At 31.7% G+C, this 13,807-nt stretch overlaps 2 protein-coding genes across 2 annotated transcripts; one reads left to right on the plus strand and one right to left on the minus strand.

The window, feature by feature from the left end:
- Positions 1-1,909: 1,909 nt before the first annotated feature.
- Positions 1,910-4,304, plus strand: LOC107025507 (equilibrative nucleotide transporter 8). Its single transcript, XM_015226295.2, has 2 exons — positions 1,910-2,508; positions 3,466-4,304. The coding sequence occupies exons 1-2, from the start codon at positions 1,992-1,994 to the stop codon at positions 4,161-4,163; spliced, it is 1,215 nt and encodes a 404-aa protein (XP_015081781.1). The 5' UTR covers positions 1,910-1,991; the 3' UTR covers positions 4,164-4,304.
- A 1,429-nt stretch (positions 4,305-5,733) lies between these two features.
- Positions 5,734-9,049, minus strand: LOC107024588. The gene is made up of 4 exons (XM_015225575.2): positions 8,767-9,049; positions 6,806-7,096; positions 6,183-6,355; positions 5,734-6,068 (listed from the first exon to the last, which is right to left on the minus strand). The coding sequence occupies exons 1-4, from the start codon at positions 9,007-9,009 to the stop codon at positions 5,957-5,959; spliced, it is 819 nt and encodes a 272-aa protein (XP_015081061.1). The 5' UTR covers positions 9,010-9,049; the 3' UTR covers positions 5,734-5,956.
- Between the last annotated feature and the right edge of the window lie 4,758 nt (positions 9,050-13,807).

The raw sequence follows: 13,807 nt of genomic DNA on the forward strand, positions 1-13,807 counted from the left end.
TTTATCATTTTTTTAGATTTTTTATTAAGAATTTCGTGCTCTTACAAGAGTTTGAGATCGCTTGTTATGACATGTGACAGATTGGAGGTGTACTTAAGTTCAATAAGTTGAATAGATGGGCGTTTTTAAAGCTATCAATAGTCCGAGGACGAAACTAATACTTCGCTTTAATACTACTTGAAAAACTATGAATACCACCTCAAATAGAAGTCGGTAATTTCTGACCTATGAAGGTCGATATTATTAATTAATTAATTTTTTTCATTTTTTAAAAAAAAATCCGACCTTAAGAAATCGATTTTCTAGGTAAAAGATGCAGGAAAATCACATACCGACAACCTTCGAAGGTCGAAAATTTTATCGATAAAAAATTAAATAAAAGAAAAACCGCAATCTCTTGTAATCAACATTGAATTAATAAACAAAGAGTAATATTTCACATTCAGCCATCCGACGAGCGTACAAGCGCACAACAAGAACAGGAGAATCAACTACTTCGGACACAACTTACTTTCGCAGGCTCAATGTTCACGAGATTCTGCAATTCATATCAACTATACTTCTCTCTTTTTGAATTTAAAATTAAATTTAAATTCTGAATTATCCTTCGATATATCGAAAATCATTGCATCCGTCCATTATGAAACCATTCCCGTATGATTCGCGCAAACCAACATTGGTGGCATATGCAACACTATACTTTTTTTTTTTCATTTGGCAAATTTGTTCTTCAAAAATCAAAATTATAGGACCCCTCCAATTTTGTCCCCACAAAAGATACAATTTATATTTTCTTTGCAAATAAACCAAACTTTTATATTCCAAAATTCAACCTTATTTGTCAAATCTATGCCAATTAAATGGAATCTTTAACTTACTAGAGTGGTTCACCTTTCATTCTTGTCAATTCAAGAGGAAGTAGTCACTCATTCACCTATAAAGAAAGCTAGTTTCTTTTTTTTTTTTTGGGTGAAAACATAACCAATGACCATAATCAAAATGGAATTTGAAATCTTGAAAAATAAAAAGAGGAATCTTTAATTAAGGGACATAAAGGTGACACTATATGGTTATGTCACATCTCAAACTATCTCTTAAATGTGATTGACACCTAACGAGCACTATTGTTCAGATAAATCTAATTCTGTAACACTTGATATTCTTTCGAGTTAATAGGTGCATGTCTATGGTGCATTGTCATGGTGTCATACCCCGTCCACTGTGTGCTCTTTGTCCAGGGCTAGGGGTGTCATACCGTGTATCCTGCACACGTGACACATAAGTTTAATTTGTCTCGTGGTATGGCTCGATCGTGCATCGCATGCCCTCTAATACATGTGCAATTTTTCATTTACTTCATCAAATTATGTATGTTGAAACCACCATGAGTCCCTCTATTCCCAACCAAAATCACAAATCCAAAGACATAATATCAACCTATATATATACAATATGTAATTCTCAAAATTAAGATAGGAAATTTGTGCTTTTTAGTCCCTTAAGTATTGCCAAAATTTAATTTTGGTCATTCTAACATATGGTTAAACACATTTAACCTTAAATTAATTAAATTGTATACTTTTGGTCCCTCTACTTGTGAATCTTATTATTAACCATTATACTATTTAAACCATACTAGCCATATCTCAGAATCCACCAATAAAGTTGAGTAGTAATTAGTAAAACATCACTATTTAATCAATAAAAACGTAGTAATTAATAATAACACTACATTGTTTAATCATTCAACTTATCAATTAACTAAAATTGAGTTAGAGTTACTTTTCAAACAAATGAACAATTTGTTCCTATCTATACCCTCGAATCTTAAAATTCATGAAATGACATATTCGACCTTTGAATTTACACTCGATATCAAATCCCTACACCCGTATCCAAACAACATAGGTACTATACTTACCTATTGAGATATCATTATTAACTTGTCTATAAGATGCTTGACCAAATGACCATTCTCCACAATCCAAAAGATGGTACAAAATCACAAAGGAATAGAGATCACAAAGGTTGATCAAAATGAAGCAAGAGACACTTATAAAATTTCATACATAATTCATTTCTTGCTTGGTTCTGGCAATTTGTTACCTTGGAATGCTTTGATCACTGCCATTGATTACTTTGGTTATCTTTATCCAACCAAACATGTTGAGAAAGTATTCTCTGTTGCTTACATGACTTCATCTCTATTGATTCTTGTTTTGATGTTAAGTTGGAGTAAATGGAACCAAACAATGAGTCTTAGATTGAGATTAAATATTGGTTTTTCTATGTTTGTTCTTTGTTTAATGGTAACACCAATTGTTGATTGGATTAATTGGGATCAAAATGGAACAAAAGTGAAGTCAAATGCAACATATTGTGTTGTGGTTGTATCTGTTGTTATTTGTGGTTTGGCTGATGGTTTAATTGGTGGAAGTTTGATTGGTTCTGCTGGTAAACTTCCTAAACAATACATGCAAGCAATTTTTGCTGGAACTGCTTCTTCAGGTATGTATACAAAGTCAAACTTCTCTGTAACGACATCGTTTGTCTGGATAATTTTTTGGAGAGTATATAATATAACGTAATATAAATGTCGGTGTCTAAGAAAAGTTTGTTGTTATAGAGAAATGTTGGTTATAGAAATGTCTGATAGTATGGATTCAAGATTTAAGACTTAAACTCATCGTACGTGAATTTAATATTTGTTGAAAATTTAGTGTTTTTTTCCACAAAGCTCAAGCTTGATTCTTGTTTTTCATCTTTTTGTATATTGAACTTGTTTTTTTTTCTTTCTTTCTTTATCAATGTGGTTAATTTTATTTTTCAAATTGCTTAGAAAATGAACATATAATCGAACCTCTCAATAACAGTCTCGTTTGTCTGGATATTTTTTTTTGTCTCGATACAGTGAAGTGTTGTTATAGAGAACATATAATATAAAGTTGGTTACAAAAAACTCAATTGTTATAGTGAATGTTGTTATGAAGGACGGTTAATTTGTATATCGTGGATTCAAGATTTAAGACTTTAACTCATCGTACGTTCAGAATTTAATATTTGTTGAAAATTTAGTGTGTTTTAACTTAGCTCAAGCTTGGTTCTTGAATCTTTTTATCTTTTTGTATATTGAACTTGTTTTCTTTTTCTTTCTTAATAATGTGTTTTCTTTTTCAAATTGCTTACAAAATGAACATATAGTCTAACTTCTCTATATCAACCTCGTTTGTCTCGATACAGACAAATATTGTTATACAGAACATATAATATAAAGTTGGTTCCATGAAGCTTGATTGTTATAGTGAAATATTGTTTTTTGGGGACGGTTAATTTGTTGTAGAAAGGTTACACAGTCAGAGACAGATTCAAGATTTGATATTTGTTGAACTTAGCTCAAGCTTGATTCTTGAATTTTATTTTTTTTTGTATATTGAACTTGTTAAATGTGTTTTTTTTTTTCAACAGGTGTATTAATTTCCATATTAAGGATTATAACCAAAGTATCACTTCCACATACTCCACAAGGTCTAAAGACAAGTGCTCATTTCTACTTCATAATTAGCACAACAATTTTGATAGTGTGCATTATATGTTGCAACTTGTTGTATAAGTTGCCAATCATGCAGCAACATTACACACATCTTGTTCAAGATCTCTTGCCATGTTCGAGTCATAAACTCCGCGATGTGGCAAGAACTATAAAGCGTCCTGCATTTGGAATATTCGCGATTTACACTGTGACATTGTCTATTTTCCCAGGGTTCTTAGCAGAGAATCTTGAATCGAGTTTGCTTAAAGATTGGTACCCCATTATACTGATCACAATTTACAACGTATCGGATTTCGTTGGGAAATCTCTCACTGCAATGTATGTTGTAAAGAGCAGTGGCAAGGCTACATGGGGTTGTGTTGCTAGGGTATTGTTCTATCCTCTGTTTACAGCTTGTTTACATGGTCCTAAGTGGCTAAAATGTGAGGTGTCAATTGTTTTTTTAACGACGATGCTCGGTCTGACCAACGGGTACTTGACAAGTGTCATTATGATTCTTGTTCCTAAGTCTGTCCCAAGTTCTGAAGCTGAAATTGCTGCAATTGTTTTGGCTGTTTCATTAGGGTTGGGGTTAGTGGCTGGTTCTGTTCTTGGTTGGTTTTGGATTATTTGAAATGCTATTATTTAGGGAAATTATTAGTAGTTAGAATTCATAAATATTGTGTTGTAATCAATGTATTTATGTCATTATGGGGAAAACAATGTTGCAATATGAATTGTGTTTATCAAAGAAAAGAAAATCTTTGGCCCGCGATTTGTTCGTACTTTCTTTAAATATTTTAGATTGTTGAAATTTGTGAGTGATAAGACTTGTAGTACATTTTAGATAGATTTCTATGTCTAGATTTATGATTTAAATTAAAAAAAAATCGACTCTTCAAATAGAACGTGTCATATAAATTGAGAAGGAGGAAGTAATTTTCTAGCAATTTAAGTTTTGGGACTAAAGGCAAAGTCAAGTTGCTTGTTATCTCTCAGCTGGTTCGAGTTGTGGTATTAGTTATTGACATTTATATCAGGGTAAGCTATCTATAAGGTTGGAGGCAAAATTTGAAGTTTATGAGTTTGAGATTCTGAACCTTTTAAACTAGTAGGTTCTAAATTAATAATTCGTACACATTAAATGATCTTTTTATGATAAATACAAAGTTTGAACCAAAGTTACTAAATTCGATCGAATCTGCTGTATCGGACAAAATTAGGCAAGATACATGGACAAGTTACATTTCTTTTTGGATAAAACACTCGTACCTTGATTTTTGACTATGTAAATACAGAACGATTCATGCACCGAACTATCTTTTGATATATAATAACTTAATATGTTATAGTAAATTGTCTAGCTAGAGAACAATATATTCTATCCTTCCACATGTATTTTACCTTTCGTTATATTTTTTACGTGACCTGATAATATAAAAAATGGGTGGAGGTATGGTAAGGAGCATCATAATAAATTCAAAGTTAGCAAGACACATATAGATGGGGACAATTCTTAGGCATCTTAATGTGCAGCTATACATAGTTCCTTGAGAATAAAGACAGCCTGCAAAGATGTTAAGCAAGAATACAATAATATTTTTGAATGGCCAGCAACTAGTCATTTAGATACTTGTTGCCTACCAACATGGGTTATGGTGCACTGATAGGAGTGCTTCACCCTTAATCAGAGGTTTCGAATTCGAGTTTTGGGTATGGAGAAAATCCTGTTGAGAGTGCCACTCCCGAATAGGCCCTTTACACTTTGTTTGGATCATTGTTACCCATTGTTTCATAATGTATTGTATTGTACTCTATTGTATGGTAGATACAATGTTTGGCTAGATTGTATTGTTTGTTGTTGTTTAGTAACATTTTAATTGTTTGGTTTGATTGTATCGTACTGTATTGTAATTTATAAATTTACTTAAATATCCTTAATTATTCTAGGGTAGGAGGTTTGACTGGGTTTAAATAATTAAGGTAAAGGGTAAAATAGTATTTTTGAAATATTATGTAGAGATATAATTGAAAAAAGAAATTAAATAACAATCGGAACATACCAAATTGGTTGTTCCATAAAATAGGGTTTCCATTGTTTCGTAACAACGAAATTTAACAATACAGTACAATACATTTTAAGTAACAATCAAAATAAACATTTTAGATATAGTAACGATACAATACAATAAAATAGATAACAATGATCCAAACATAGTGTTAGAGCGCGATCCAAATTTTATTTCATCCTCAATTACAATCAAGCCAAGAAAGAGCAATAACTTAACTTCATCAAAATGCTTTAGTAGACAAGGCAAAAAAGAAAAATTAAAAAGGAAAACCTACCTAAAAAAGGTAAAAGATATACAAAAAAAAAAAACTTTTTTTTAGCATGGTTAATTATATATATTTTATATATCTACAACATTATATAGATAAATTATTATCATTCATTTGATATTGTCTATGTTGTTTTTCTTTTTCTTCTTCTTCATCCTCTATGTCCCAAAGAAAGTGAGCATAGGAAGCCAACACATAGCTGCGTCATTTGAAAAGAAATAACTGAAGTCAAATTAAAAGATACGTTTATGTATTATGCTGAGTTATTTGGTTAAAAGTATAAGAGATAAATAATTTCGAAATGAATTGTTACCAATCGTTTGGTGCAACTTTAAGAGCTTTGTGAAAGTAGTTGTTAGCACGAGGGACATCTTTATGTGCTCTCCAAATTAAATCAGCATAGAATGAAAGTACATTTCCATCACTTGGATTTGCTAAAATTGCTCTTTCACAATATTCTTCTGCTTTCACCATGTTTCCACTCACCTATTTGGTTTTCAATTTACAAAATATCAAAAGATTTTAGAAATTAAATATGCAATAATTTTTTAAATACAAATATATTGGGCCGAACCCATTATTACTAGAATAGGTTAGAGTTCTATATTGATTGGAAATGAATTTAGGTATGCTAATAAGGGTTTGAACCATTCAACCTATCAAGAGCTGATTTATTGATTGAGGATGAATGCATAAGCGTGACGAAAACACAATATATTTGTGCTATGTGTTACATGTCCAAACTTTACTCATGCATGTGGGACAAGTGTTGATCATGCAAATTTTATTCACGCGCACGTGCAACACATGTCTATCATGTGTGGCGCATGTCATGCGATATAACATGTGTCACTCAATTGACATGTGTCACTTTATATCGTACATAAACACCTTCTAATATCAAAAAATGCAAATTAAAGTTTATAATATTAATACCTCTTTCAAGAATCTTGCATAGTTTCCAAGAAGTAGTGAATTCCCAGGATCAGCTTGAATCATCTTTGTGTAATACAAATCAGTACTATACTCAAAACTATCTCCATCAGAATTACCACCACCGTCACCATCGCCACCACATTTATTTCCTCTACCATCTCCTCCACTTCCACCACCGTCAACCACCAATTGCTCCACCGCCCTCGTGTGTTTCTCTTCCTCAACTTCATGTCTCTCCGTCATTTCCAACCCGGAATTTGAAAGTAACATCAACCCGTTTGTCAATTCTACCTGTTAAAAAAATAATTAAATAAATAAAACAATGTTATTATATTGACATAAATAGTTTAGGTTCTTCGATGATTAGATGGATACATCAAATTTAATATAGTATCAAAGAAGGCAAGCAAAATTCATCATAGATTTGAATCTCCTTGTCATTTATTATCAAAAAATATAATACATGTTAGGCAATCAAAAGGAAGATTTTGATTTATATATTGTAAAATTAGGTTTTGAGTTTCTCACCCTCAAAAAGCTAGTACAACGGAAAGATGATTCTTCAAGTCTTATGAGGAGTCCTTCCATCTCATTAATCATAAACGTGAAAATTTTGTCATTCTTTGACACCCCATCTCATGTTCAGTGCTTAGCATTTGATGTGTGAGCAATTTTAATTTTTGGGATCTAACATTAAGTTAGATGAGTCCAGTTGCCTCATGACTCACACTCCAAAAGCTAGCTCAAAGAGAGTAAGATTGCTCAAGTCTTATAATGAATTTACCCATCTCATTAATCACCTTTCATTCTTCAATATATAAATCACTCACCATTAATTTAAAACTTTTTTAAACTATCAAGTCATCTTGTATGTCGTACTACACATGTAATCAGGGGTGGCTCGACAGTGTTAAAAAAAAGACATGCACCTTCGACCCCCAAATTTAAGGGGCCACATTTTTAATAATAATAGGTTATAAGTTATTTTTTTTTTTTTACAAATATTGAACTCTTTCATGAAAAATGAAGGAAATATTAGAAGAAATTTGACATATTTGAAGTACTATATTTTATGAAAAATAATTTAAAATAAAAATGATTATATTATTAATTGAAAACTAGAAAAAATCAATAACATAAAAGTTATTAACAATACAAGCTTAAGGCCCCGTTTAATTTTCGCTTTAGGCCACCAATATGCTTGAACCTCACCTGCATGTAATTAAGTTCATATTTATAAGCAGAGTTACTTATAGATATCTATTCTTTGGTTTACTTGATAGTATTATCTCTTTTTCCATTGACATTGTTATAACTCAAAATTAAAAATTCAAATGAAAAAAAAGATAGCAAAAACTACTAAACCTACTACATCCTTTACATAAAAACAAAAGGCAAAAAGCAATTTTCATATTGGACCGGACATAATCTAAGCCCATGGAATCATAAGAGTATATTCTGCACGTGAGGAGGTGTATCGAAGATATAATCATTAAAAAAAATGGAAAATATATTTGTATCTTTTCAATTTATATCTGAAATTTTAGAGACACATTTTTATTATACTAAGGTCCTATTAACCTCTCTCAAACTTATTTTATAAATAATTTTATATCCTTTTTCAGCTTACGTGGCACTATCTACTGGACCCAGCGCGTGCTGATAATTTTTTCAAGCTATCTGGTTGATAGTGCTACGTAGGCCGAAGAGGGGTAGAAATTATTTATAAAATAAGTTCGCGCATGTGTGTGTGTGTGAACTAATATGACCTTAGTATATATAGTATAAGTGTATCTCTGTAATTTTACGCATAGGTTGAAGGTACTTAAGCATTTTTCCTTTAAAAAAGTCAAATTGATACCCGGAAAAAAGTGTGTCGAAGCTATATTTAAATAAATAAAAGTGTACTCACCCCGACCATGAGAAATTAGAATTTCTAACAATTCATGAACACTAAATACCTCATCTTCTTTGTCCTCTTCATCAAATGTGAAAAGAAGTTGTAGATTGTGCAAGGCCATGCAACATGAATTGCTTGAATTGAGATCACTTTCACATGAAGCTCTAGACATCTTCTTTTGTATTGAATTATATTCTAATTGTGACAATGATGATAATATTAAGTATTTTTTTGGTTCTTGTGGGAGACATGAATAATGTTGTTGCTTGAGTAATGGACTTGAAGAGCTACGAAGAAGCATCATTAATTTTTTCAAAAAAATTTAATTTGAGGTTACAAGAGTTATTGTATTGACATTTTATAGAGGAAACAATACATAGGGGAATTAATATTTTAGCCCCACATTATTGTTCTTTGTCTTTTTACGGTTTTTTATTTGATGTCTAATATTTTTATTGGATCACGTCTAATCTGAATACGCTTCGTTTAACGATCATTAAAGACAAAGTGTTTTCCTGACAAGATTTTTCTTCATATTTAGGATTTGAACATGAAATCTCTTAATTAGGATGATTGTATATCCTATCTATACCACCTCGCCAACCTTATTATTCCATCTTTTTTGATTTCTTATCTGATGTCTCGTATTCACATTAGAGTATCAACTAATCTGGATTCGTTCAGTGTAAGGCCCTTTAAGAAAAAAGTGTTTCTCGAAATAAATTTCTCATATTTAAAATTTAAAATCAACATTTCTTAAGGATTAATATTATCCTACACAGATCTCAATTAGACTGAATATATTATTATTGTTATCAATAACAATATTATATTTAATATAAAGTCTGGATGTGGTTAAATTTTAAATAATATTAGAATTTTTGTCATGTTTTAAAACAACTAACATAAAAGTGAGTATTGCTGCAATTCACCCAGCTAAGTTGTCGGCGTTTCCCGTCGTTATTTCATTTTTGTGGGGCCCACACATCATGTGAATGTGGGACCCACAAATGTAACACGTCATACTCTGTGAAATGTACTTTAACGGTCCAAATTTGTCCAGTCACGTGACAGACAGTGATGACGTGTCCTGGCAAAATTGAGAGCGGTGAAAGTACGAAGGTTGCGGATTACGGTATAAAGGTTAGAAGGTAATTGATTTTTCTCCCTTTTTTCTCTTGGGAGTTTGGTAGCATCGAGTCTAATATTGTAGTATTGTTTTGATATCTGCTATCAGTATTGATGTCTATTATGTTTTAGCTATCACATTATTTCGCTGTTGTTATTACTTTGTATTCAGTGTCATAGGGTTGTTTTCGAATCAACTACTATTATTGTTGTCTATTATGTTTTAGCCGCCACATGATTTCGCTGTTGTTACTGCTCTATAATGTACTGCTATTCTGTTGATTTTGACATGTTTTTTTCTCCACTGTCGTACTTTTCTTTTCATTACTATTTTGATTTACTACTCTCTAAAGTCAAATGTCATTTGAAAATAGTCTTTCTAACTCGTACCTCATACTCTTAGGAGGTAAAAATGCTGCATGTGTACATTTTATTCTCTCTAGATTTACACATAAAATTGCCTGAATAAGTTATTGTACATATGTGGATGTTTGTATCTTCAGATCGAATTTATCAATATTCAATTTAACTCTCCAATTTTGTAATCAAACTCAACTAGTTCGATTTGATTTTTTAATTTCTCGATATATATGTCCACCCTTAATTGTAGGCGGCTTTAACTTTAATTTGTTGTGGCCCAATAGATGGAACCCACAAGAATTTTTCTTGTTTGGAAGTGGAGGAGCCCATGGCCTTAATTTAACGGTGAGTTACAAGAGTGTTTGTCAATTTCAAGATGTGCCCATGAATACTAGAAATTGACATGAGCACTTGTGTGATTAACTATTTTTTGTTCATGCTTTGTGGCTACATGGTAAATTTAGTGAACATATTTTGTGCAAATAAGATCATTTAAGATTGTTGTTTAAGCCATTGCACTTGTTTAATGGAGTTGTACAAAAGTAAATCTGATATCGAGAACAAAGCTAGAATATTAGGTATAAATTGATCAGTCGAATTTATAAAGCTAGAATATCAGGTACAAGTTGATCAGTCGAATTTATAAGTTTTGCATTTGCCTTAGTAGGTACGTACTACACATTTAAAAGAATAAAAAAAATAATGAAATTATGCCTTTACAAGCATGCTTTAGTTCAATTTTCAAAGATTTGTCATGTTCACAAGTTATGTCGAAAACTGTTCATAAATTTTACATGTGTCGTTTAATTGTTCACAGAGTCTTTTTAGACTGTCAAAAGTTGATTTTTTTTATTATTATTAATCTACCTATTTTTGTTAATTTTTTTCACTAGTCTAGTTAGATTGCATTGTTCTATAGATAATAAGTCTTATTTGGACTAACAAAATTTTGCAATATCTCAATTCTACCTATCTTATTCAAGTCTTTTAAGTCATTATTAGATGTTTGCCCTAAATTTTTTTTCTTTGAATAATAATGAACTTGGTTTATATTTTTGTTAAAAAAAGTAGCTATCACTACATTTTCTAAAATTGAAATGAAAAAAAAATTCTAATGACTACTACTTCCATTTTTAGAATTACTTTTAAAGATGAAATGACAAATTTGTGGTCCAACTATAAAATTTTTTGTATTATTCTTTTGCGGCCATAATTGGAGTTTTTTGATTTGATTTTGTATTATTCGATTTCAGTTTTTCAACATAATGTAAAAATATATTCTTAATTTATAATCACATTTTCATTATTTCAAAATAGTAGGCCAATGGTCAAAATACCATAGTTGCCAATTTCAATTTGCACCACATAAAACAAAAGAAACAAGTTCAATGAATAGAACCATAAGATTGTTGTGAGAATATATATATAGTTCATGAACTTAAATATTTTGTTTTTATTTGATAATACTTCTGTATGGACAACTTTTAAGAGAAGAATATATACTTGAAAATTTTAAAAGTTTTGTGATAATAAATTTGTGTGAATAAAATTATATTGTAAGGGACATGTCAAATATTAGCCTCAAGATAATATATATGTAGCCCATCTTTCTGATTTGCCAATAAAAAAATTTCATTACCTTGAATTCTCCAATCAATGTAGAGTAAATTTTAATTATGGGACCTAATACATGTGCCTATTAGTATTATTATTACCTTATTTGTTGATGTAAACAAATAGATTTAGGATTAGGAATAGGATTTGTCTCTATCCTAAAATCTTGAATTGATGATAAGAGAGATAATTATTAGCTTATCAATAAGAAATTGAGGCTTTTCTTGTAAATTGTAAGAGATTTGAATTGGTATATTTTTGGGAAATGTAAATTACATAAATCCTAGATAATTACATAGATACACTTTAGTTTGTAATATTACGTAGCTTATCAGATTTTGATTCTTCCATATATATGTATATATGTGATCAAATTTAGGTATAATTTATTATAGATACATTGTATCTAAGTAGATTTACATGTATATACATAGAAAATCTCGTTCGCCTCTCTCCCATCTCTCTCACCATTCTCTTATGTATCTGAGATACATACAAATCTCGCTCGCTCGCCTCCCTCCCCAATATTGCTCACCTCTCTCCCTATTATCTTTATGTATCTGATAGCAAAAATATCTTTATTTATGTAAAGATACGTATACACTTGTTGACACCCAATTTTGACCGACCTTTGACCCTTTTTAGGAATACTATTAGATTAAATACGTATTTTAAACTTTAAAATTTTTAGTCGACTTTGCTTGAAAATTATATATTTTAGTATGTTCTACTTTATAAAATTATCGTATATATTTTTAAAATATTTTAAAATTATTAACGAATTTCAAATGTTTCAAAGTTAAATGATTTTTACACTTTCCTTAAAATTATTTAAATTCTAGCCTATTTTATTCTAATTTCTTTCAATTCTAGCCACTTGAATTAGAGTTTTATTTCATTCGTAGCCATCTCTTCCTTTCAATTCTAGCCAATTTTAATTGCAATTTTAGCCATTCCGTATCTAACTCATCTAATTTCAAGAAATCATCTTTTGATCTCATCCGTCTATTTAATTAATAAATCCTAGATCGAATCCTAACCCTTCATCTCTATCTAAACCGACGGTTGTGATTAAATCTCCCATTCTCTTTCTTCAACACAAAAGACCCTAAAACCTAAAAAAATTTAATTCACTCTCTTCCTCCCCCCTCTCCAAGCCGCCTCTCCTCTCTCTCTTCCCCCCCTCTCCAAGCCGTCTCTCCTCTTCCCGTTCCTCTCCTCTTTACAGGCAGCAGCAGCCGGCGACCACCACCAGACGCGACAGCAGCCGGCGACAGCCACCAGCAGCTGCAACAAACAGCGCACGCAGCAGCGACCGCCGGCGAAACCAGGAGCAGCAGCAGCTTCTCTAGCAGCAGCGACCGCCGGCGAAACCAGCAGCCATGGCGAGCAGCAGCAGGCGGCGCCGCTCCTTCCTCCCTCTCCCGTCATTCTCCACTTCTCCCCTCTTCTCGTCTCCTCTTCTCCTTCGTCCTCTTTTCCTTTTTTCTTCTTGCAGGGAAGCAGTCCAACAACAGTGACAGCAGCTCCGACAACGCCAGCCAGCAGCCACTCCGACCAGCAGCTATGGCGGAACGCCGGACGAACAGCAGCTTGACGCCATCCTCACTTGTACCGGGAGTTTTAAAGCTTTGGCTCATTCAAGACGGATCTTCACAGATCCGTCTAGGTTAGTTTCTGTTTTAGTTTTCCATTATAGATATTTAATTTGCCTAATGTATGCATGTTTTAGATAGATTTTGCTATGAGCATGAGAATAAATTATGAGTTGCTTGACCTTATGGACTGTTCTTGTTGATTTTCTCTTGAAAATTTGCAAAGTACATGTATTTTAGCCATGTTGAAAACAATATTGTATAATAATCAGTTCATGTAAGTCTGCTAAATGTGATTTGGGTATTGACATGCTACTTGTATATTGGTTTCACTTTGATTATTATTTGTTATGATAAGTCTTGTAATTTTTAATAGTAGTTGCAGATTTCTTATATCTTTTTAAA

Source organism: Solanum pennellii, chromosome 7 (genome assembly GCF_001406875.1).
Source record: "Solanum pennellii chromosome 7, SPENNV200".
Lineage (NCBI taxonomy): Eukaryota > Viridiplantae > Streptophyta > Magnoliopsida > Solanales > Solanaceae > Solanum > Solanum pennellii.

Coding starts and splice junctions, on each gene's coding strand:
- LOC107025507 (XM_015226295.2), top strand. CDS start 1,992: ATGGTACAAAATCACAAAGGAATAGAGATCACAAAGGTTGATCAAAAT. Junction 2,509..3,465: donor TGCTGGAACTGCTTCTTCAG/GTATGTATACAA, acceptor TTTTTTCAACAG/GTGTATTAATTTCCATATTA.
- LOC107024588 (XM_015225575.2), bottom strand. CDS start 9,009: ATGATGCTTCTTCGTAGCTCTTCAAGTCCATTACTCAAGCAACAACAT. Junction 7,097..8,766: donor AAGAGGACAAAGAAGATGAG/GTATTTAGTGTT, acceptor TTTTTTTAACAG/GTAGAATTGACAAACGGGTT. Junction 6,069..6,182: donor AAAGTTGCACCAAACGATTG/GTAACAATTCAT, acceptor CAAATGACGCAG/CTATGTGTTGGCTTCCTATG.